The following is a 23,242-nucleotide window of genomic DNA, read 5'->3' on the forward strand; positions in this document are numbered from 1 at the left end:
GTTATGAAAATCAAATGGCTCCTAGAGATGCTGAGAGAGTGAGAACAGAAAGAATGTATGCCGGGAGGCAAAAAAACCAGAAAATACGAAACAGGTGTGGATCTCCCCTCTGGGAGTTTCCCCCCAACACTGCAGACCTGGTGGTGTTGTCATCGGGGATCAAAGGCGGCCTCTGAGATGACATAATTACCTTCAGCCCATTTTTAAAGCCTTGCCTGATTTTATCATCTGTCATTCCTCATCATTTGGTCCATCTAGAAGGATGTAAAACAACTCTTTCAAACCACAAACAAAACTTGGGGACGGCACATGAATTGGGCCTAAACATACTGTATATAGCCTTATAGGAATTCCATCCTGCTCTCCATTCCTCAACTGCATATTGGCTTTCTTTGAAACCCATCCGTTGAATCAATCGGGACCATTGTTTTACTGCAAGTGGTTCTCAACCTTTCTAATGCCGTGACCCCTAAATATAGTTCCTCATGTTGTGGTGACCCCCAACCACATTTTCATTGCTACTTCATAACTGCTACTGTTATTAATTGTAATGTAAATATCTGATATTCAGGATGTATTTTCATTGTTACAAATTGAACACCATTAAAGCATCGTGGTTAATCACAAGAACAATATGTTTGGGGGAGTATGGACAACGGATGATGGGATTTGCAGTACCTTCAACTGGTTCAGCTCTGACTTCTCTGAGACCCCGACAAATTACAGACCTGGACCAAACGTAGCACACAGAACCCCCATGACCAACAGAAAATACTGGAGGGGTTGGGAAGAGCTGACAGTGATTTACAGGTAATGTAGTTCAACTACATCCGGAGAGCACTATGAACCCAAACAACTATGGATCTGGACCAAAATTGGCACAAATACTCAATATGTCCAAATTTGAACACTGGTGGAGTTTGGGGAAAATAGACACTGGCATTTGGGAACTGCAGTTGTGTGGATTTATAGTTCACGTGCCATCAAAGAATGTTCGGAGCATCACTAGCAATGGAATTGAACCACATTGGGCATACAGGACTCCCATGACCAACAGAAAATATGGAAGATGTTTGGGGGAAAATTGACCCTGACATTTGGGAACTGCAGTTGTATGGATTTATAGTTCACCTGTAATCAAAGAGCACTCTGAGCTCCACCAACAATGGAATTGAACCAAATTTGGCATACGGAACTCCCATGACCAAGAAAAAACAATGGAGGGGTTTGGGGAGGATGTTAAACAGATGATGGGATTTGCAGTACCTTCAATTGCTTCTTCTCTGACATCAAAACCACTGGGCTCTCTCCCACTGCTTGGAGGCACAGCTGCTGGGAGAGGCCTCCTTGCTGGACCCTAGAGGGGTGCAGGTACAGCCTCCAGGAGGGGTGCACCATCGCCTGGTGCAGCCATGGCACCAGAGCTCCCAGGCTGCCCCTCAAGGCAGGGAGCACCCTGATGGCAGGCTCTTCCGCCACATGCTTGCAGTGGTCTTCCTCCTCCAGTGTTGGAAAGTGCGCGAAGGAAGACGGCAGGTGCAGAGCATGTGCTCCCTGCACAGGCTCTGGGCACATGCTCGCTTCACCAGCCCTCTTCCCCCACGCACTTGCCAACACTGGGAGAGGGACACTCTGATGTTGGCAAGAGTGCGGGGAAAGAGGGCAGGTGCAGGGAGTGAGCGCCCAGGGGCTGGTGGAGAGTGCATGATCCTTGCACCACCCCTCTTCACCGCGTGCTTGCCAACGCCAAATAGTGTCCCTCTCCCAGCGCTGGCAAGAGCCCGGGGAAAGAGATGCGGTGCAGGAAGTACGCTCCCTCCATCGGCCCCCGTGTGTGCACTCCCTGCACTAGCCATCACCCCCACGCTCTTGCCAACGCCGGAAGAAGGCCTAGGCCTCTCAGGGCCTTTTTGGCACCCTGTAGATGGTGCATGGAGCCTGCAGGAGGGGGCGGAGCCTAAGGAGGCGCTGCCGCGACCCCTCTGAAATTGTCCAACGACCCCTCTAGGGGTCGCGACCCCCAGGTTGAGAACCACTGTTTTACTGCATAGTCTCTAATAATTAAAATTAGACTTAGAATCAGAGTTGGAAGAGACCATACAGGCCATCCGGTCCAACTCCATTCTGCCATGCAAGAAAAGCACAATCAATGGCCTCGGGTGGCAGATATTGGAGTGCTTTTCCTTCTGAAATCTGGGACTGTTCTTTGTTTAAGGACACAGCTATGGAGGCCACACATCCTTTCTGATGCTCCCTCAACTAACCTGCTGTCTTCAGGTGCACTGATGGAAAGGATTATGTTGCTAAACCAATCCACCCAGCTTCTACATATGTGATAGAGGAAGATGTCTTTTCTTTTGCCTGGCCTTGCAGCAGTGATCCAATGGGGGGGGGGGGTGTGCAAGGGGGTTTCAGAGGGGTCATCAAAGATCATCAGAAAACATATATTTCTGATGGTCTTAGGGACACCTTTGGCAGAGAAGACTGCAGATCTCTCCGCCTGGCCTTCTCTTCCTTTTTGAAAACAGAGGACGAAAACTCCCACCAAAAGCACTCCTCTGCTGTGACTGGCCAGCCTCTCAGCCAAGGGGAGGGCTGTTTCTGAAACTCCAAGCGGAGGAGGGAAGAGTAGGCATGCTCAGCGCATAATGGCATGGTGCACATGTGTGGGTGAGGGAGACCATGCGAGGTTGGAGAGAGGTTCACATCAGGCATGGGGGTTCTGTGTGGGAAGTTTGGCCCAGTTCTATCATTGGTGGGGTTCAGAATTCTCTTTGATTGTAGGCAAACTATAAATCCCAGCAACTACAACTCCCAAATGTCAAGATCTATTTTCCCCAAACTCCACCAGTGTTCACATTTGGGCATATTGAGTATCCGTGGCAAGTTTAGTCCGGATCCATCATAGGCGAACTACAACTCCAAAACCCAAGGTCAATGCCCACCAAACCCTTCCACTACATATTTTCTATTGGCCATGGGAGTTCTGTGTCTTCAGGGGGAGTGTAACCCCATCCAGCACAAGCTGTAAACCTATATTAATTTACCCCTTTAATCCCAGGAGAGGCTCATTGCAAGAAAGTCAGGCTAGAACACTGATGAGAAAGGGAGGCCCTTCTGCAATACTTGCTGAAAGACATGATGCAGTAGGATCACACCATGTCAGTTGGACAAGGTTAGTCTGATAGAAAGAAGCAAAGACACCACCCTTACCTTCAATTGTACAGAAATACAGATGACAATCTCCTCCCCTGAACAGACTTTTTTCAGATTGGCTAAAGTGTATAAATAAAAGGTGAGCAACTTGTTGCTTTCCACATTTTGTTGGACTACAGCTCCCTTTAGCCATAGCCAGCATAACCAGATTTGAGGGGTCATGGGATGTGTCGTCCAATAAGTTCTGGAGGCTCACAAGAAGCATGTTCATGATAGTAGATCCAGGGTGGAAAAGTTTTTTCCCCAGTCAACAAAGTCACTGGTTTCAGAGTTTTACAAAAGGATTAGAGAAAGAAATGCAGAGGGACAGGTGTAACCAAAGGATTGGTCACTAAGAACTCAATGGAAAATCAGAGCTTCTCAAAGCCTTTCTGTTCTCCCTCTTCGAATAGCAATTGCACTCAAGTTCAATGGCTGCTAACAAGAATTCAGAAAAAAAGCTTGTAAAAAGGCTTGGGCCAAGACATTTTAATGCCCGAGGCAAACATGATACCTCCTTGTATACACTCGTGAAAACCAGCTGGGACAGCGGTTGACCCTTCAGGTCAAGACTGGTGTTGAATATCCAGGGAGTTCAGGAGGAATACTAGGCCCCTTCTACACTGTTCTCTCTCCCAGGATCTGATCCCAGATTATCTGTTCATTGATGTCAGATTCAGCAGGGCTTCTTGTATGGCATGCCCATGGGCAGAAGAAATACAAATCCAAGCAGGAGGTGCTAGAGCAGTGTTTCTCAACCTTCCTAATGCTGTGACTCCTTAATACAGTTCCTCATGTTGTGGTGACCCCCAACCACAAGATTATTTTTGTTGCTACTTCATAACTGTAACTTTGCTACCGTTATGAATCGTAATGTAAATATCTGATATGCAGGATGTATTTTCATTCACTGGACCAAATTTGGCACAAATAACCAATACGCCCACATTTGAATACTGGTGGGGTTTAGGGGAGGGGGTATTGATTTTGTCATTTGGGAGTTGTAGTTGCTGGGATTTCTTGTTCACCTACAATCAAAGAGCATTCTGAACTCCACCAACGATGGAATTGGGCCAAACGTCCCACACAGAACCTCCATGACCTGACCAACAGAAATTACTGTGTTTTGTGATGGTCTTTGGGGATCCCTCTGACCCCCCCAGGGGTCCCGACCCCCAGGTTGAGAAACACTGGGGTAAAAAGTGAGGAATTGTGACTAAAGGGGACACCTTCTTGCCGCCTGAAGTGGTACAGGTCTTTTGCTTGTCTCTAGCTCCTGGCATCTGTTATTTTGCATGAATCAGAAGACTGAGCTACACTGGACGGGAAACACCGAATCCAAGTGGAGCTTCTAACGCAAAACAGTTCACCAACTCCTATGGCCTTGCGCTGTTTCTTTCATCAACGTTACAAAGAAAGAGAAGTGCTGCGTTATAAAAAAAAAGCCAGCAGTGAAAGGACTCATTCATTCACTAATTCATCTCTGACACATCAAACTTAACCCTCTGCAGATTTGAAGAGCGTTAAACCCGGATCATCCTGGTAATCTCCCTGTGCTTTGTAAACATGATACATGCTGGTGAACTGTGTACTAGCTCTCTTGTATCCAGTCTTGTCCATGGCTTTAGATGAACTGGAAAGCTTGGCTATGGGAGATGACCAGGTAGGTTACTTGTTTTCTATTTTGAAATCATCCTGGAGGGCAACTTCTCCCAATTTGGCATTCTCCAGATTGTTTTGAATCAGTCTGGTCCTGGAAAAGGCAGCCCAAAACAACATAGAAGGCTCCAAGCAGGGAAATCAGTATCAGGAGGCCAAGCCTTTTGTGTTATAATGGTCTTCAAGGTATGTAGTACAGGCTAGGTTATGAATAAGACACACATGTCAAAAACTACCCAAAGGACAATTGTCCCCATCCTACGGCGGCCCCCAAATGTGCAGGGGGAATCAATGATGCATGAGGCCATGTACAGCAGCAAAGCACAGGCCCAGGTCCAGTCCTTGGGAGTTTCTCAGGTCTCAGAGGAGAGCTGGGAAATGCTACTCTTTTCCGCTGCAATTTGCAGAATTCTCTGGGAATTTATAGAATTGTAGTGTTGGAAGAGTCCCCAAAGGCCACCCAGTCCAATCCCATCCTGCCATGCAGAAAGGCACAATCAAAGCACCCTTCTGCTTAATTGCAACGGTGATAGGCCAGATGTTTTAGAACACCTCCCCCCCCCCCACCAACGATTGGCTACGTGGGCCTGTACTGTTCTCCGCTGTAAACCAAAACGTATGTCCACTGTAAGTGTGAGAGACCTCTTTCAGACAAGATACCAAAACATACTACATAGGGTGAGTGCTCTTTTTAAGAATCTTCAATTTAGTGGGGTTCTTATTTGGAACTTCAGTCATTGAGTATATTGATCATTCTGTCTGGGGGTCTGGAACGGTCTAAAATAATCTAGAGAACTCAAGATTTGGCAACCACTGAATTACATCATCTGGAAAGGATCAATTACACTGTTTTTTTTTAAATTGTGTCAGAAGCGAATTGAAAATATACTGAAAGTCACTTTTGGTGCAAGAGAATGGGCCATCTGCAGGGATGTTGCCCAGGGGACGTCTGAATGTATTACCATCCTGTGGGAGGCTTCTCTCATGTCCTCACAGGAGAAGCTGGAGCTTTGTTTCAGTCAGCAGTCCTGCCGGCACAAGGGTTTAACCCATTGTGCCACCGCAGCTTGTTACGCTGCGTAACACTATTTTTGTTCCTGGGTTATAAATAGGAAGAACTTCCTAATAGTGAGAGCTGGTCAGCAGTGGAACTCTCTGCCCTGGAGTATGGTGGAGACTCCTTCTTTGGAGGCTTTTAAACAGAGGCTGGATGGCCATCTGCTGGGGGTGCTTTAAATGCGATTTTCCTGCTTCTTGGCAGGGGGTTGGACTGGATGGCCCATGAGGTCTCTTCCAACTCTATGATTCTCTGCCCTGGAGTGTGGTGGAGGCTCCTTCTTTGGAGACTTTTAAGCAAAGACTGAATGGCCATTTGTCGGAGGTGTTTTGATTGTGTTTTCCTGCATGGCAGAAGGAGTTGGACTGGGTGGCCCACAAGGTCTCTTCCAATTCTATAATTCTATGATCCTATGAAATGCCCATTTCCTAATTAGTTCTATCATAAAAACACGAAAAAAGGTTAAACTGCCAAAACTTTGTTTTTGCAGGACATCCTGCAGGACATTTTGCTCTAGTTCTTCCATGAATAGCTCATGGAGTCTCCACCAATTCAACCTAGTTTGTGGCAGCCACAAAAGCAAAGCTTCTGGAGTAGAATCATAGAATCCTAGAGGTTGAAGAGTGGATTCCCATACACATACACAAAATTTGCTCAGAAACACCTATCCATGTGCGAAAGGAATCATGTATCGCAAATAACTAGTGGAGAAGTTTTAGGATGTACTCCCACTAATTTTAACTGAATTTCTATCCACTGGACCTCACCGTTGTCACCCTCAGGTGAATTCCAAATACATATATGATGCTTTATGTAATTGTTACATGGACTTTATTGTTATTGTATTGCTTTGCTTATGTATTTTTTTGCATTTTATATGTTTGCACTATTGAGTGCTTCTGTGAGCCGCTGCAAGTCACTTCGGGGAGATCTAAATAAAGTTTATTATTATTATTATTATTATTGATTATATTTGGAAACAAATGGAGAGCTACATTTTAAGTGTGCAGTTGTATATTTATACCGTAGTTACTCACTGGCTTGTCTCTGGCCCGACTGCAACTCCCAAGCTCTTGGGAAGCACCAAATTGAAAGAGGTGTTAGAGATCATCTAGTCCAACCCCCTGCTAAATAAAATTTGGCAACTATAGCACCACAAAACCTGCAACAAAAGACAGCTTACTGCCTCCAATATATCTACATTTTATCTCTCACTCAGTGCTGCAGAGAAACATGGAGAAGTGAAGGGCAAGCTTGACTGTGTTCCTATTGTATCAGTGAGGAAGTTCTTCCTCTGAGCAACTGTTTTAAACATTATACTACCACTAACTGCCCTGAGTCCCTTTGGGGAGATAGGGCAGCCTATAAATAAAGTATTAGTAGAGGTAAGGGTTTTTCCTGATATTAAGTCTAGTCAAGTCTGACTCTGGGAGGTGGTGCTCATCTCCATTTCTAAGGCAAAGAGCCGGTGTTGTCCGTAGACACCTCCAAGGTCATGTGGCCAGCATGACTGCATGGAGCACCGTTACCTTCCCACAGAAGATGTACCTATTGATCTACTCACACTTGCATGTTTTCAAACTGCTAGGTTGGCAGAAGCTGGGCCTAACAGTGGGAGCTTACCCCACTCCCCGGTTTCGAACCGCCAATCTTTTGGTCAGCAAGTTCAGCAACTCAGCGGATTAACCCACTGCGCCACCAGGGGCCCTGCAATAAAGTATTATTATTATTATTATGCAGTTTTGTTGTTTTTGAAAAAATACCCAATCCTGTCCTTAGTGATTAGGAGCTGAAATACATTTTAGTTCCTTTGCCCAAGCTTGTGTTCTACAAATCTTATTATGGGATGCAGCAGAAAGGAGGGGAAGATAGTCACACATCTATGCTTCGGGAGAAAAATAGATACTTTGCCTTCATCTTAAAAGAGATCCATTCTTATGATCCCATCTAAGCATGTCTTGCCATCAAACAACCCTTGCCAAAGAGTTTGATTCAGCCTCAAACGCTGCCATGGTGGAATACGAAGGACACTCTTGCATTATCAAACTAAAGGCAATTTTATTAATTGTCATTATTATTTCATAAAATAGTAGGACATGAAAAATAATCGCATCTGACAAATATATATCATTTCCACACACAGACACACTCGTACGTTCTCTCTCACACAAGCATGTGCCTTCCCTTTGCAGCAAAAGACAGACCATAGGTTCAGATAGTTTCCCTTCTCTGAAAATAAAAAATAAAATGGAGTGCTTCTTGATCTATTCATTCCCAGAATTTGTTTGACAATGGAAAGAGTCAATAAGCCTCTTTGGATCCTTTTCAGTTAATCCCCTTCCCCCTTTTCTTCTTCGACAAATCAGTCCAAACTTGTCTGATTTCCATTAAAAAGCCACCAAATGTAACACTAAAGGGTTTCCAGGGACTAGACCCCTTAGTTCTTTTGTTAAGTGATCCCCTTTGTTGCCTTGATGTATAGCAAAATACTTTTTTCTTGTTTTATGTCCTTGCAAGGATGGTTACTGTGTGTGCACGCCTGTGTAAGGGGGCATATTATATTGCACATTATTTCTTTTGCACCCCAACTTGCAGGGGAGCATCTTGCAGGGGAGTTTTAAGCAATGGAGCGTGGCCGAGCCTTTTGGACTGAAACTATTTTCAGAGATACTAGGCACAATGCAAAGCGCTTGGGGGAAAAGATGTCTTTAAGTTTAAACAGAACTTGTTTTCAAAGCTGATGCACTAACTGAACTCAAGGTTCTCTCATTCTCAAAGGGCTACTTTCCTAAAAGGACACAATTCTCTGTCAAGTTCTATTTTTTTTTCCAAAAAAACTCACCACTATCAATTCTATCTCAACTTGGTTAGAAATCTAAAGACAAACCAGTCTTTAATATGTATACAAATAATTACACGCTGCTCTTAACTCAGGAGGACTGGGGTGGGAGAGAAAACAAATGACACCGTGTCACACTAGGATCTTTGTTCCTGGGTCAAGAATGTCATTTCCCCATTGGGTCGATCATAAAAACACGGGAAAAGTTGATTAAGCTGCCAAAACTTTGTTTTTGCGGGCGGGAGGGAGGGAGGGAGATCATCCTGCAGAACATTTTGCGATGGTTTTCCAATGACTATCTCAAAGACGCCACCAATCCGACACAGTTTGTGGCAAGCACAAAAACAAAGTTTCTGGAGTAGAACAACTGCTTTCCAAGTAAGTACCACACATTTAAACAGGAAATGACACTTTCAAACGAGGAACAGATTTTTTTTCAAGTTTTGTTACATAGTGTTAATGGGCAAAGCTGGATGAGGGGTAGAGAGAGTAGTCAGCTTACTTCATCAGACTAGAGGGGGAAAATCCACTTAAAATCTGGTTTCTGCCTGGGGTTTGTAGTTTACGGAGGAGCCTTTAACAGCCTCACTAAACTACAAACCCCAGAATTCTGCAGGAGGCAGAAACCAGTTTTTAAGTGGATTTTTTCTCTACTGTGATAAACTTGTGTGTCAGTCTTCCATGCGCTAAATCTTTTACCAAAGTATGTTCTGTTTAATGTGTTGTCTAAGGCTTCCACGGCTGGAATCACTGGGTTGTTGTGAGTTTTCCGGGCTGTACCGCCACATTCCAGAAGCATTCTCTCCTGACGTTTCACCCACATCAGGAGATAATGCTTCTGGAACATGGCCATACAGCCCAGAAATCTCACAGCAGCCCTATGTTCAGTTTTCTCTCCAAACTCTGCATTCTAACAGTTCAATCCTTCCCCTCCTAGATTTTCTCTTTTGTCTATCTGATCAAAGGACATTAAAAACCCCACACAATTGCATTAACTATCATGCTTTTCCTTAGTTCTGAGTGCAATGTTGAGCACTTGTAAGTCTCCTGACACAGGTTAGACACTTGTAGCTTTTTTAAAAAAAACAATCAAAAACAAACAAATGCTATTGGTAGGCAAAGTTGTTCACACACAGGTAGGGGATTGCAAAGCTGGCTCATATTTTGTGTGGTGGACTTTGGGCAGATGCTGGGTTTTTTGGTACAGTCCACTGCTTGCAATCACACTGGCCGGTTTCCTCCGTGTCCTCTTCTTCAGTCTCTGACTGCAAACGTTTTGCCAGGACTGGAGGGTCTTGGAGGTCCAGATCCACATGCCACTTGTAATCCCCACAACCAAAAGCATGAAGACCTTGGCCATGAAAATCTCCACGGCAGGGATGGATTTGCTCATGGTGCAGTCCAAGTGTTTGGTCTGATTGCCGTTCACCTTACACTTCTGCTGCATTGCCAAGACCTTCCAGTAATCCATATTCAGCCGCTCATAAAAGTAGCAGGCGATCACGCACGTGGCCGGCACTGTGTACAAGACGGAAAAGACACCAATGCGGACCATGAGCTTCTCCAGCTTGTCGGTGTTTTCCCCGCCCATCTTCATCACCCGTCGGATGTGGAAGAGGGCCACAAAGCCCGAGAGGATGAAGGAGGTCCCGATGACGAGGTAGCAAGCCAAGGGGACCAGGACGAAGCCGGTCAAGGCATCAACATCCATGCTGCCCACGTAGCAGACGCCTGTGAGCTCATCCCCGGCCACTCGGCGCATCACTAAGATCACAATGGTCTTCACAGCCGGGACAGCCCAGGCCGCCAAGTGGAAGTAGCTGCTGTTGGCTTCGATGGCCTCATGGCCCCATTTCTTCCCGGCGGCAAGGAACCAGGTCAAGGTCAAGATCACCCACCACAAGGAGCTGGCCATCCCGAAGTAGTAGAGCACCAGGAAGACCAAGGTGCAGCCGGTGCTCTCCAAGCCTTCTTGGATGACGTAGAGCTGGCCGCTGTCTCGGTCGCAGGCCACGCTCTCGGCCCCGGAGAAGAGGCGGATGAGGTAGCCCAGCGAGTAGACGCAGTAGCACATGGAGAGGAAGATGATGGGCCGCTCGGGGTACTTGAAGCGCTGGGGGTCCACCAGAAAGGTTAGGACGGTGAAGGCGCTGGAGAAGAAGCAGAGCACCGACCAGACGCCGATCCAGACGGCGGCAAAGCGCTTGTCCTGCCGGCTCCAGTAGACGTCGACCCCTGGGCTGCAGAGCGGGGCGCAAGAGGCGCTCTTCTCCACACGCCGGAACTTGCCCGGGTTCCCGCAGGAAGAGGCCCCCTTGGGCGGCGGTGGCGGAGGCTCATGCTCGGCGGGCCGGTGGGGCCGGAACAAGGGGGGCAGCGGTCCGGCTTTGGGGGGCTCCTCGGAGCCGTTGCTGGGGGCCTCCATGCAGAGGAAGTTGGGGTCGTTCTTGCTGGGCAGGCGACTGCAGTCCAGGGAGTCGGGCCAGCGGAAGGTGAACTGCTCCATGACGGGCGAGCACTTGAGCCGGGCCTGCTCGCACATGACCCGGCAGGCTGGGATGGGGGCCGAGACCTGCTCGGTGCACATGGGGGCGTAGAGCGAGCAGAGGAAGAAGCGCAGGTGCCCGTGGCAGCCGTACTCCACCAGCGGGGCAAACTCGTGGAGCTGGATGGCGGCCTCGCGCTGGTCCTCGTGGCCCATGAGGTTGGGCATGCGGGTCACGTTGTAGCCAATGTCCTGGCACATAGGGATGGCGATGGGCTGGCAGCGGGACTCCCCCGGCCGCTCGGGCTGCTCCAGCGAGCCCATGCCCAGGCAGGGCGGGCACAGCAGCAGCAGCGGGCACAGCAGCAGGCACAGCTGGGCCAGGCTCATGGCTCCTCTCCTCCCGGGGTCCGGCTCAGAGCGGCGCCTGTCCCGGAGACGCCTCGGCCCCGGCCACCGCCGAGCCCCTCCCTTCCAGGCGCCCGGGCCCGGGGAGCGGCGGCGGCGGAGGAGGAGCACCAGGAGGCAGCATCCCCTCCCTCCCACTCACCCGCGCCTCTCTCCTCTCCACCGCCAGACAGACAGACAGACAGAGAGAGAGAGAGAGAGCACCGCCACTCAAGAGAGAGCAGAGCAGAGCGCAGCACACCTCCTCCTGCGCCTCCTCCGCCTCCTCCTCCTCCTCCCGCTGCCGCTCTCCGTCGGACGGTACCCCTCGCCGGACTTTCCGCCGCCTCGCCCCTCCCCTGGGGGCGGGGCCACAGCAAGGGGGCGGGGCCTCGAAGCCTGCCCCCGCTTGCTTCCCCTCCCTCTTCACTCCGCCCTACAGCCTGGGCCCCGCACGCTGCTGAGCCTTGGCCACGCCCCCTCGCTAGCCACGCCCCCTCTCGCAGCAAGCCAAGGGAGTTCCTAGAGCAGGGATGGGCAGACTTCCGCCCCTCTGGGTGTTTTGGACCCGCAGGCTCTTCGGATTTGGGGTTAGTTGAAGTCCAAAAACACCCGGAGAGCCCAAGTTTGACGTGCCTGGTGCAAAGAATGCGAGAAGGACCTCATCCCACTAGAGCACTGGTTCTCAGCCTGTGGGTCCCCAGGTGTTTTTGGCCTTCAACTCCCAGAAATCCGAACATCTGGTAAACTGGCTGGGATCTCTGGGAGTTGTAGGCCAAAACACCTGGGGACCCACAGGCTGAAAACCACTGCAGTAGAGAGAAAAAATCAGCTTACAATCTGGTTTCTGGGTATTGTCGAAGGCTTTCTGGTTACAATCTGGTTTCTGCCTCCTGCCAAGATACAGAATGGGGGGAGAGCAGTTCGTGTGAAAAAGATCTTGGCGTCCTCGTGGGTGAAACGTCAGGAGAGAATGCTTCTGGATCATGGCCATACCGCCTAGAAAACTTACAACCTAGCCTAATGGTATCTAGTTGCTTCTCACTGAGGACTGCAAACTTGAGCAGTGTGTGGTTGAAATCCAACAATATGTACATACATGGACATATACACAGGGCTGTTCATATTTGTGTGTGTGTGTCAATTCCAAAAGGGGGCCTAGGCAGAGAAGGACAATCAATTTTACAGGGAGAGGGAGACATACACATATATATGTAAAAGTAGAGGGCTGTTGTAGGTTTTTTCGGGCTGTATGGCCATGGTCTAGAGGCATTCTCTCCTGACGTTTCGCCTGCATCTATGGCAAGCATCCTCAGAGATATTGAGGTCTGTTGGAACTAGGAAATCTGTGGAATGACCAGGGTGAGACAAAGGACTCTTGTCTGCTGGAGCTAGGTGTGAATGTTTCAACTGGCCACCTTGATTAGCATACAATGGGCTGACTGTGCCTGGAGCAAACTTTTGTTGAGAGGTAATTAGATGTCCCTGCCTGCTTCCTCTCTGTTGTTGTGCTGTTGCAATTTTAGAGTTTTTTTTAGTACTGGTAGCCAGATTTTGTTCATCTTCATGGTTTCCTCCTTTCTGTTGAAATTGTCCACATGCTTGTGGATTTCAATGGCTTCTCTGTGTAGTCTGACATGGTGGTTGTTGGAGTGGTCCAGCATTTCTGTGTTCTCAAATAATATGCTGTGTTCAGGTTGGTTCATCAGGTGCTCTGCTATGGCTGATTTCTCTGGTTGAAGTAGTCTGCAGTGCCTTTCGTGTTCCTTGATTCGTGTCTGGACAGTGCTGCGTTTGGTGGTCCCTATGTAGACTTGTCCACAGCTGCATGGTGTACGGTAGACTCCTGCAGAAGTGAGAAGATCCCTCTTGTCCTTTGCTGAACGTAGCATTTGTTGGATTTTCTTGGTGGGTCTGTAGATAGTTTGTATGCTGTGTTTCCTCATCCGCTTCCCTATGCGGTCAGTGGTTCCCTTGATGTATGGCAGGAACATTTTCCTCTGGGTGGATCTTCGTCTTTATTCTCATGGCTTGTTCTCGGTTTTGCAGCTCTTCTGATGTCTGAGGTAGAGTCTCCATTGGCCTGTAGAGCCCAGTTGAGGTGGTTCAGTTCATCTTGGAGGAGGTGGGATTTGCAGATTCTTTTTGCACGGTCTGCCAAGGCTTTAATGGTGCTTCTTTTTTGACTTGGGTGATGGTTGGAGTTTTTATGTGGATATCTATCTGTGTGTGTGGGGTTTCTGTAAACGGTGTGACCCAATTGTTGATCTGGTTTGCGGATGACTAGGACATCTAGAAAAGGCAGTCTTCCTTCATTTTCTTTTTTCATGGTGAACTGGATTTTTGGGTGGATGCTGTTGAGATGGTCCAGGAACAGGAAAAGTAGCTTTGGATAGCATAGGAAATCTTTGGATAGCATATATATATATATATGCTTTGTATCTCATAGCGAAGGGCAAACAATCCTGTGGGATTTCCTTTGCTGCCTGTGCCCCTGTTCAGAAGATTCCACCTCACTTTCAGTCCCTGTGAGCATTGGATTTTGGAAAATGTGGCTTGTTGTGGAAACAAGAATTGGTGAGAAAGCTTCAGTGGAGATACCATTTCTCCATGATGTTAACTCTTCCAGGAGTGGATTTCCCTTCTTTGGCGCAGATTTCTCTCACTTCCTGTTGTTTCACCCCTGTTCTGAACTATGAGTCAGGTGTTTGTAAACTCAAGACTGTCTGTATACATTTTGGGGCTTGATCCTGGCTCTGCTTGATGCCCACAGGCTCTGGACAGTGGACTTTCCTTGTCTGCGTGGATGGTTGCATGAGGGAGGAAGTGTGCTTTGTGCGTGCACCAGAGTTTTTCCAATCCCTCCCTCAGATCCTCTGAAAGCCGACTTTGAAACAGGGATCATAGAGTTATAGAGTTGGAAAAGACCTTGTGGGTCATCCAGTCCAACCCCCTGCCAAGAAGCAGGAAAATCTCATTCAAAGCATGGCTCTTTGTGTGTGAGAGAAGGGGGTCCCAAGCCCTCGAGAGATTCCTTTCTTTCCAAGGTGGAAGAAGGAAGAGAAGAGGATGAGCTGTAAGGGAGGTGGGACACTTAGTCAAAGGGAACCGACTCGGGTGCAGTTTTATGGCCAGGGCCATAAATGTCTGGCTGAGAAGCTCATAAAATCCAGTTGGCCTGAAGTCTTTGCTGTCCCATCTGTTTACAAAAAAGGAGCTTTGATTGTCTGGTAGGAGCCAGGAGTGTCAATGCCACATAGACCAAATGCCAGAAACAGGACCTCAGGGGGCTTATATCTCTTTACACTAAATCCCCTGAGGCATCAGGAGGGCAAATGGAAAATTCCCTAAAGCGAGAGCAAAAGAGCACAAAAAAGAAAGGGGGATTTGCATCCCTACATGGCCTGACTTGGTTGGAAACCTACTGAAATCAGGGTTATTCATGGCTGAACAAAAATGCAAAAATATTCACATAATATTCACAAAACATATTCACAAAAATAATCATGACAATATTCAGAAAAATATTCATGAAAGTATTCACAAAAATATTCATGAAAATATTTGCAAAAATTACAACAATATTCACAAAAATGTTCACAAAATAATCGTGAAAATATTCAGAAAATATTCACAAAAATAATAATGAAAATATTCAGAAAATATTCATGAAAGTATTCACAAAAATATTCGCAAAAATATTCACAAAAATAATCATGACCATATTCAGAAAAAACTATTTGTGAAACTATTCACAAAAATATTCATGAAAATATTCAGAAAATTACAACAACATTAACAAAAATAGTCACCAAAATATGCAGGAAAGTATTCACAAAATAATCACAAAAATATTTGCAAAAATATTCAAAAAAATCATGAAACTATTCAAAAATATTCATGAAAATATTCACAAAAATTACAACATTCACACAAATATTCACAAAAACATTCATGAAAGTGTTCACAAAAATAATCACAAAAATGTTTGCAAAAATATTCACAAAATTCATGAAACTATTCCCAAAAATATTCACAAAATTATAATTAAAAAACTATTCATGAAAATATTCACAAAAATATTCATCACTCTGACAACCATCATGTCAAACGACACAGAGAAGTCACTGAAATCCACACGCATGTGGACAATTCAACCGAAAGGAGGAAACCATGAAAATGAACAAAACCTGATTACCAGTATTAAAAAACACCAGAATCAAGACAGTAAATAAAGAGCAACACTACCCCCCCCCCAAAAAAAAACAGGGGAATTCCAGACAGCAAACAATCAAGTGTCAGCAAACACCTCCCAAACAAAGGATGCCTTCAGGCAACAACACTGATTGACTCTGCATCCGCAAGGCTACTCAATACTAATTAAGTTTGCCAATTGCAACATTTACACTTCCTTCACACAGACAAATATTCATCCCCTACCCTGGACAATCCACAGATTTTATATATATATATATATATATATATATATATATATATATTACACTGACCTCTGAACAAACATCTGAGGATGCTTGCTACCACAGATACAGATGAAACATCAGGAGAGAATGATACTAGAACATGGCCATATAACCTGAAAAACTAATGGCAGCCCAATTTCTATCTACTAGGACACTTTGCACACGGGACACTTCAGGCTGCAGTGCCTGCCATGACATCATTTCTGGACTACAACTCCCATTTCCCTGGCCAGTCATACTAGCTGGGGCTATTCAGGTACATCCTCACAGCATCCTCACTCTCTCCCTGTGCTCTAGGACTTAAGAGGCTACCAACACCCTCTAGTTTGATGCCATGCTCACTGAGGTTTGATGCCACTTTGAACTGCTACATGTCCATGGGAAAGAGAACTTGGATACTTGGACCCCTTCTACACTGCCATATAATCCAGGTTATGGAAACACATTATCTGCTTTGAACTGGATGATATGAGTCTACATTGCCATAAAATCCAGTTCAAAGTAGATAATCTAAAATTTGATATGGCATTGTAAAAGGGCACTAGAAGTAGATCACAAGCTGAACATGAGCCAAGAATGTGATGCAGCAGTGACAAAAAGCCAATAGGATTTTGAGCCGCATCAAAAGGAGTACAGGCAGTTCCCTAGTTACAAACATCTGACTTGCAAACAACTCGTAGTTAAGAACAGGGGTGAGACAACAGGAAGTGAGAGAAATCTCCTCCTCAGAAGGGAAATTCCCTCCTGGAAGAGTTATTATCAGGGGGAAAAGGGGTCTCCAGTAAAGCTTTACCACCAATCCTTGTTTCCACAACAAGTCAAAATTTCCAAAATCAAATTATCACAGGGATATTTGTTGTTTACTGCTTTTAGTGTTGATTTCATTTATCCAGTGGGTGCAGTGGGTTAAAGCACTGAGATGCTGAACTTGCTGACCAAAAGGTCACAGGTTCGAATCTGGGGAGTGGCGTGAGCTCTCGCTGTTGGCCCCAGCTTCTGCCAACCCAGCAGTCTGAACACATGCAAAATGTGAGGAGATCAATAGGTACTGCTCCAGCAGGATGGTAACAAACAATGCTCCATGCAATCATGCCGGCCGCATAACCTTGGAGGTGTCTAGGGATAATGCCAGCTCTCTGGCTTAGAAATGGAGATGAGCACCAACCCCCAGAGTCAGACGCAACTGGACTTAATGTCAGGGGAAAACCTTTACCTTTACTATTATAGTATTTTACCTCCTGACCTCTATTGAAACATCTCAGTGTATTGTATAATGTAACACCACACAATCACTTTAAAACAATGTAAACAATAAAAGCAGATATTCTAATGTTGTAACCCACCCTTACTATAGGTACTAGAGCAGCATGTCTATACTTTAAGTAAATAAACAAGTCATAATATAACCCACTTGCCTGTTTGTCTGCCAGGTGGTGAGAAACTGCCTACATTTCTGCACCTGACTGGAAATCTGAGCAGGTGGGAATGTGGCAAAATGTCCATTCCGTCTTGGCAAGAGAATAGAGAAATCACCTGTACCAAGTGGTTACATGCACACCTTGGCAAGCTGACTTGCCTGTATTCACTCACTGACAAGGTACTTGCTGTGGCTGGAATGTAAGATCAGATCTCTTTCTAACTATGGGACGGATGAAGACCCAGGCCCCTTCCACACAGCTGCATAAAATCTACATTGAAGTGGATTATATGGCAGTGTGGACTCAGAGAATCCAGTTCAAAGCAGATATAGTGGATTATCTGCCTTGATATTCTGGGTTATATGACTGTGTGGAAGGGCCCTCAGTTGTACGAAAGAAACCTACTGAAATAAATAGACTTCATTACTTAATAATGACAAAACCACAGAATCATGGAGTTGGAAGTTCATCTGGACCTGGAGACTGGAATTTATTTAGAGAAGTCAGATATTCCTTGACTACTTCTTTATATATTTTGGGTTGCATTACCAGTTTTTTAATACTGTTGGCCAGATTTTGTTCATTTTCATAGTTTCCGACCTCGTCCGCGGTGAACGGAACCACCTAAACTGGGCTCTACAGGCCAATGGAGACTCCACCACAGACATCAGAAGAGCTGCAATACCAAGAACAAGCCACAAGAGTCAAGACAAAGATCCACCCAGAGGAAAAGGATTCTTACCATACATCCTGATCACATAGGGAAGCTGATGAAGAAACACAACCTACAAACTATCTACATACCCACTAAGAAAATAGAACAAATGCAATGTTCAGCAAAGGACAAGAGGAATCCTCTCACCTCTGCAGGAGTCTACCGTATACCATGCAGCTATGGACAAGTCTACAGAGGGACCACCAAACGCAGCATTGCCCAGACACAAATCAAGGAACATGAAAGGCGTTGCTAACTAATTCAACCAGAGAAGTCAGCCATAGCAAAGGACCTCATAAACCAATGTGGACACAGCATATTATTTGAGAACACAGAAATGCTGGACCACTCTAACAACCACCATGTCAGGCTACACAGAGAAGCCACTGAAATCCACAAGCATGTGGACAATTTCAACAGAATGGAGGAAACCATGAAAATGAACAAAATCTAGCTACTAGTAAAAAAAAAAAAACCTCTTAAATCAGGACAGTAAATAAAGAGTAACACTCAAAAAGCAGAGTAATTCCAGACAGGAAACAGTCAGGGATAGCTAACACCTCCCAAGAAAGGATCCCCCAGGCAGCAACCAGTCAGGCTTTGAAGCTCCAAGGCCATTCAATGCTAATCAAGGCAGCCAATTGCAACATTCACAACTTCCTCAAACAGACAAGAGTTCTTTCTCCCACCCTGGACATTATTCCACAGATATATAAACCCCAATTGACTAGTTTCCAGCAGACCTCACAACCTCTGAGGATGCCTGCCATAGATGTGGGCGAAACGTCAGGAGGGAATGCATCTGGAACATGGCCATACAGCCCGGAAATCTCACAGCAATTCAGTGATTCCGGCCACGAAAGCCTTCAACAACACAAAGTAGTATAGGTTTGATTTGTGAAATGGATTCTGACAATGAAGGGAAAAGAGAAGACCTACGTTTATTTTTTACAATACTTCCGCTGTTTATATACATGTCCTGCAATACTCACATAATTGTAACTAGGGTCACTCTTTATCATTTTCCCTACATGGAGAAATCCATAAGCAAAAAAGAGAACAAAAGAAAGTCCAGCTTTGTGCAAAAGTTATGCAACCTCATTTCTAGATACAGATGCAAATGTATATATGGTGGATGCATAATTTAAATAAAAGGACCCTAGAGAAGAGTTTGTCCCTTGCTGTTTCTATGCAGCTACCAACGTTGCAATCAGTTCAGTTCAATTACTTCTACTTTCTTTGTTCCCGTTGTCTTTTCCCCCATTTCAGTTCCATTCTTCTTTTCCAAGTTGCAAAAACAAAACAAAACAAAACAATTAGGGCATTTGAGTCTCTCTTTCCAGTTCCCTGGAAGATCAATTTGTGATGGCAGATTGCTAGAGAGATAAAGTTGCAGAAACATGAGGAACAAATTCCAATCAAGCCTAGATGCACTCTAAATGGGAAGATTAACAGTTAAGGTTTTCTCTTGGCCTTTTTCAAAGGAGCCACTGTATTTCTTGTGTATTTCCAACTAGGGAGATATAACTTTCATAAATGATATTTGTGCTAATGAACCAAAGTTTTGAAATATTTATCAATGCTATTGATAGTTACACACATGAGAAACTGTTGCAGAAAACACTGGTGTCTGCCAGTGTTTCATGTGGCAAGCCTAAACATATCGACCGTGCCACCTATGCAGCTTGGGACAACAATTCTCACCACATTTTCACAAGGATGATAATCATGCTTCTGATCCACAACTATGAAGCCCCCAGGAGCTAATAGGATGGTGCGATTATTTATATCCAATACCAATCCCAAAAATGGAGAATTGATTTATTTTTTTATCGTATCAGAAGCTTCTGTCAACCTAGCAGTCTGGAAACATGCAAGTGTGAGTAGATCAATAGGTACTGCTTCTGTGGGAAGGTAAGGGTGCTCCATGCATTCATGCTGGCCACATGACCTTGGAGACGTCTATGGACATCGCCAGCTCCTCGGCTTAGAAATGGAGATGAGCACCCCAACAGTCGAACATGACTAGACTTAATGTCAGGGGAAAACTTTACCTTATCACAAGCAAACTGAGAATACAGTTATAATGTATAGAAAAACCACGGTTAAAAACTTGGCATTATACTAAATCTCCTTTTGAGCAGAAGCTGGCCACTTGGAGTGTCACTGTACATGTGCATATGGCAGGGCTCAGGTTGCATTGTAGTAGGTGGTCCGTGGATTGCTCTTTTCTGAACTTGCATCTCATGGACTCCACTTTGTAGCCCCATTTCTTAAGGTTAGCTTCTTAAGGTTAGCTCTGTGCCAGAGTGCAGTCTGTTCAAGCGCCTTCCAAGTTGTCCAGTCTTCTGTGTGCCCAGGAAGAAGTTTCTCATCTGGGATCAGCCATGGATCGAGGTTTCAGGTTTTAGCCTGCCACTTTTGGACTCTTGCTTGCTGAGGTGTTCCTGCGAGTATCTCTGTAGATCTTAGGAAGCTATTTCTTGATTCGAGGCATTGACTTGCTGGCTGATATCCAAACAGATGATTTGCCGGAGATGTCAATGTCTTGGTCCTTTCATTACTTGCTGCTACTTCCTGACGGATGTCTGGTGGTGCAATAATTTCTCCAGTGGTGTACAGATCTTGTGATAATGCAGCATGTCTCATTAAGAGCCACATCCACTGTTTTAACATGGTGAGATGTGTTCCACACTGGGCATGTGTACTCAGCGACAGAGTAGCAAAGCATAAGGGCAGATGTCTTAACTGTGTCTGGTTGTGATCCCCAGGTTGCAAAAGAAGAATAAAAAATGATGAAGAATGGAAATCCACCATTACTCCACTCCCATGTTGAATCCATCAATTCCTGAATTCGCTCAGTCAGAATTGGTGGATTCAGCATGGGAGTGGATGAATGATGGATTGCTATTCTTCATCAACTTGAGTTTACTTTTCTAAAGAATTCATTTGCACCCTGGATCTTCCTTTCTGCATTCAGTTAGGGTCGGTGGAGCTGTAAATGGGAGGGATTCATAAGGACCCATGGTACTTAATTTGCAAAATCATAATGTAATTTGACATTTCATAAGCTTTCCTTAATCCCTCCTTATTATCCAACATTTTCCCTTATCCAGCATTCTGCTGGCCCATTTATGTTGCATAAGCGAGACTCTACTGCAGCGTTTCTCAACCTGGAGGGTCAGGACTCTTGAAGGGGTCATGAGGGGTTTTCAGAGGGGTCACCAAAGACTATCAGAAAACATATATTTCTGATGATCTAAGAACCCCTTTGGCAGAGAAGGCTGAAGATCTCTCTGTCCTTCCTTAGCTTCTTTTTTGGAAACAGATAGTGAATCCTCCCACAAAAAGCCCTCCTCCGCTGTGATTGGCCAGTGTGGGAAGTTTGGCCCAATTCTATTGTTGGTGGGGTTCAGAATGCTCTTTGATTGTAGGTGAACTATAAATCCCAGAAACTATGACTCCCAAATGTCAAGGTCTATTTTTCCCAAACTCCACCAGTGTTCACATTTGAGTATTTGTGCCAAGTTTGGCCAAGATCCATAATTGTTTGAGTCCACAGTGCTCTCTGGATATAGGTGAACTACAACTCCAAAACTCAAAGTGAATGCCCATCAAACCTTTCCAATATTTTCTCTTAGTCATGGGAGTTCAGTGTGCCAAGTTTGGTTCAATTCGTTGGTGGAGTTCAGAAGGCTCTTTGATTGTAGGTAAACTATAAATCCCAGCAACTACAACTAAATGACAAAAACAATCCCCCCAACGCCACCAGTATTCAAATGTGGGTGTATTGGATATTGTGAATGAAAATACACCCTGCATATCAGATATTTACATTACTCTTCATAACAGTAGCAAAATTACATTATGAAGTAGCAATGAAATTAATGTTATGGTTAGGGTTCACCACAACATGAGGAACTGTATTAAGGGGTCGCGGCATTAGGAAAGTTGAGAAACACTGCTCTACTGTATAGCACAGGCCATAAACACACATGGGTGTGCATTTGTGCATGCACACACACGAGTTAGCCCCTGCAAGAGTCCTGTCTTTGAACCGATCTGTATCACATGAAGGGAGGCTATTCTTGTGAGTTGTTTATTATGGCTTTCACTCTCGGCCTTCTTTACACTACCGCCTTCCCATTTCGGGCAGTTTTCGGGAGAGGGAAATAGAGCACAAACAACTCTCTCTTTCAAGGAGCATTGTTGCCTTTTGAGGGCGGGCGGAGGATCTAAAAACACATAACAATCTAGGAACAGGGAGAGAGAAAGAGAGGGAGGGAGAAAGGAAGAAAGGAAGAAAGAAAGAAAGAAAAGAGAGAGAGAGACTATGAGAAATCAGCAACTGGAAAGGAACTCTGTAACTAATAAATCAAAAGAGTCTTTTGATGGCTGCAGCTGAAAAGATATTTTATTTTTTAATTTTTTTTCTCCCCACCCCCTGCGTGTGGGATTTGTATGGAGCAGGCAAGCACCCCTGCTGATAGACCCTGGCTGGTCTCTGGCCCCCCTCTGGCAAATGTTATGGAGAACTGGGAAAGAATTTTATGCCTGTCTTTCCCCTCCGCTCTTTTTTCCCTTTTGTCTTCTTTGAAGAATGACTTTAGACATTTTATTTACATATTTAACCATGGATGAAAGAGTAGTGGGGGGGAGGGAGAAAGCATTGGCTCCGTTGTGGGAATAGCGATATCTTTAAATTAATGGAAATCTTATTAGGCCTCTCCAAATTTGAAGCAAAGGGGTTTTTTTATTTTTGGTTTAATGAAACTTTCTAATTAAATGTGATTTCCAATAACGTGCCAACTCAGGCTGTGGCAATGTTTGGCTGTGCCGTTTCGCTGTCTATCCTCCAGCTCTTGCCACAAATAGAATCGATACCTCAATTTTCTTTTCCTTAAGTGAAAGATGCGAAAAAGGAAGGAATATTATGCAGTGTAAGGGGAAGTGTGGCGAAATCTTTTCGCAAATGGAGCATAGAAGAGGTATATAAAGGCAGCGAG

General features: G+C 45.3%; 1 protein-coding gene across 1 annotated transcript; it reads right to left on the reverse strand.

Moving 5' to 3' along the window:
* Positions 1-7,949: 7,949 nt before the first annotated feature.
* Positions 7,950-11,981, reverse strand: FZD10 (frizzled class receptor 10). The gene has a single exon (XM_060785606.2). It carries the CDS (start codon positions 11,623-11,625, stop codon positions 9,877-9,879), a length of 1,749 nt encoding a protein of 582 aa, XP_060641589.2. The 5' UTR covers positions 11,626-11,981; the 3' UTR covers positions 7,950-9,876.
* Between the last annotated feature and the right edge of the window lie 11,261 nt (positions 11,982-23,242).

This window comes from Anolis sagrei, chromosome X (assembly GCF_037176765.1).
Source record: "Anolis sagrei isolate rAnoSag1 chromosome X, rAnoSag1.mat, whole genome shotgun sequence".
Lineage (NCBI taxonomy): Eukaryota > Metazoa > Chordata > Lepidosauria > Squamata > Dactyloidae > Anolis > Anolis sagrei.

Excerpts from the sequence above, each read along its gene's own strand:
- FZD10 (XM_060785606.2), bottom strand. The coding sequence starts at position 11,625 with ATGAGCCTGGCCCAGCTGTGCCTGCTGCTGTGCCCGCTGCTGCTGCTG.